Genomic DNA, 3,043 nt, shown 5'->3' on the forward strand with positions numbered 1-3,043 from the left:
GAGAGAGAGAGAGAGCGAGATATTAGAATAATTTTTAAATTATTTTTGATGTATTAATAAATTTTCATGTATTAATAAAAAATAAAAAATCAGCCATATTAAATGTCCAAAAAAATATAATTTAATAATATAATTTAATAATAGTCCAAAACCGAGCGTATATGATGTATTGTAATACAGTAAAAAGTTATAAAAATTATAATTAAAAAAAATTATATAAAAGTTATAAAAAATAATTTAAATAATTTAAAAATTATAAAAATTACATTGTAAGCAGAATAAATTTTGACTTATTTCACAGTCATTATCAGCTGCTATGTATGCATCGCAGTCAAATGTTATAAGGTCAAAGATTGATCAATTATGGTACCATAACATAATATAATAATCATAGACACTAATTTTACAGTGGTGAATATAATATATAAAATTTTTAGTTCTTTTTTCTGTTTATGATTTTTTATGTTGAACTTGTTAATCGCACGAGTAAATGATTATTAAAAAATTCCTATCAACCCAAACGTTAAAAATAAACACTCTAATGAACAAATTGATATAAGAAAAAGAATCGAAAAACTTACAATCAATATATAATGACATCAACGTAATAAAATTCAAACTTTACGAGTAAATCGCTATTCTCAGACTGAAAGTCTCAAAGAGAAACGAGAAGACACGTATAGGACAAAACAGTATAAAATAAACATTATAGATCGCACAAATATTAATAAAAATTATTGTTAGAGATTTTCTTGATTAAATTTAAATAAGAATTATCTAACATAGCGATAGTGTCATTATTTAAATTAATGTTATTAGTTTAAGATTTAATGTGAATTATTTCTGAAATTAGTCATTTATAATAATTGTAGTTCTCTGATAATAGCGGGTAATGAAAATCGTGAGTAAAGTCGGAACCTATTTTGTTTATGATATGTAAAATTATTATAATCTTTTACTGCAATATAATATTTCTATGTACACTTGATATTTTGGCCTATTATTAAATTATATTTTTATGATTATTAATAAATACGTATTTATTCATCTCTTATCTTTTTATTAAAAGTGAAACCAAATAAAAATCTTCACGTGCCCATGCAGAGTATGTCAAGATTTAACAATAAGAAAAATAGATTGTTTCAGGAAGATTAAACGGATGTGTAATACGTAAGTTCGGAACATATAAGAGAAAGTTTTTTGAGATGTAAAATATGATCGTCTCTCGCTCGCGCCCTTGCGGTCATGCGTTCTCCATGCGCTTGCATCCACCCCGTGATACTTATCATAGAGGGGATTGGCGGGGATTGTATTTGAAGAGCGACCGCGCGATTTCACCCCTCAAACGAGAGGTAGAAGCCACGGCTTTAACCGCGCGCGACTATCCTTTGACACACGAATCGCGTATCCTGTATCGACAGTTGATCGAGAACGTAACATTGTTTTGAAGAGGTGCATCTTGAAGAAATCAGAGTCCTATTACTCGAAAAGATTACGATATGAAGGTTGGTCATGTTAATTTTTGCACAATTTTATAAAATAGATAGAAATTAGGATTTGAAATTTGATTTTAAACTTAAGTGTATACACGTGATAACAAAGATAGTGATCGATTTTATCTAATATGCAATGCTACTTTTGTAATGCTATATTTTTTTTTATACATATATTTTCTTAAAAATATTTTAAGATAAACACCATAAATTTAACGCATAGTTATGTTGATTTATAAAAGCATTGTGAAGTATTTTTTTATGTGCATAGTTGAATTTTCTTCTTTTATAATAAAATAAGTAATTTAAAACATTCTTTTATTAAAAATCGTTTTATTGTATATTGTGTGTATGATTTCATCATATAATATAATATATGCATTTATGAAGTATAACTTAGAGTATTAGAACACTCTTCTAAATTTTGCATATTGTAATTTTTTTTGTGATAACATATGTATATTAAAATTTAAAATACTTGTAACATTAAGAGTATTGATAAGCATAATATTGATAATATAGTATACTAATAATATACGAATTAAATGCTTAATATGCATAATATACTAAAATGCATAATATACTAAAAATAATATAGCAATAATATATAAATGAAATGTTTATAAATTTATTTTAATTACTAAATTTAAAAACTATAATAAATAAATATATAAATAAATAAATAAATAAAATAAATAATAATGTCATAATATAAAAGTCTGAAATGTAAATTAAATATTTAATATGTTTTATAAATTATTATATATTATAATATTATTCTCTATGCTATATATCAAACTTTATTATATCCTATTTTTTATAATTTGAAAAGTTATATTTTAAAATTTAATTTCAGATCCATCTAGTAATACATTTAATATTAAAATGTGAAAAATAACGGTGTATAAACTTTGTCTAATAAACTTACAAAAATCACTCTTAATTTAAAAAACATGTAAATATTGGAATTATGCATATTATGAAAATATTGTATGATAATAAAAAATGTTTGACGTACGGATACCGGCGCTCTTATAATTGTCAGTAAAATAACAAATGCTAACACGATTGTTTTTATAAGAACAGTTGCATATTATATTAAATACCAGAAACGATGACGTAAGTCTTATTTTTGATTTTTATATTATGCAAACCAATTTTAATTTTCTGCGATGCATGTTACATTTACAAAAATGGTAATACGAAATCGTTATCGATTATCTCCGTTGAGTTAATTAAATCGAATTGAATGCATTTTATATGGCGTTTCAAATAACGTAACAACTAAGCTAATAGTTAATTAACCATTATTATAATATTAATCTTTGATGTTAAGCAGCTTAAGCATGGAATTTATGAATTCTGATGCTTATGTAACGCGGACATTTGTTGTAAATCATTCGTTCAGAGTGCACACCGTGTGTGCGTGTGTGCGTGCGTGTGCGTGCGTGCGTGTGTGTGTGTGTGTGTGTGTGTGTGTGTGTGTTGTGTGTGTGTGTGTGTGTGTGTGTGTGTGTGTGTGTGTGTGTGTTGTTGTGTAGTATTATTTT

General features: G+C 25.4%; 1 protein-coding gene across 1 annotated transcript in view; it reads left to right on the top strand.

The window, feature by feature from the left end:
• The first annotated feature begins 1,499 nt into the window (after positions 1-1,499).
• Positions 1,500-3,043, top strand: part of LOC105618627 — a 5,702-nt gene continuing 4,158 nt past the window's right edge. The window contains exon 1 of the mRNA XM_012200158.1: positions 1,500-1,505. Coding sequence (XP_012055548.1) covers positions 1,500-1,505 — 6 coding nt within the window. The remainder of the gene's footprint in view (positions 1,506-3,043) is intronic.

This window comes from Atta cephalotes (genome assembly GCF_000143395.1).
Source record: "Atta cephalotes unplaced genomic scaffold scaffold00017, whole genome shotgun sequence".
Taxonomy (NCBI): Eukaryota; Metazoa; Arthropoda; class Insecta; order Hymenoptera; family Formicidae; genus Atta; species Atta cephalotes.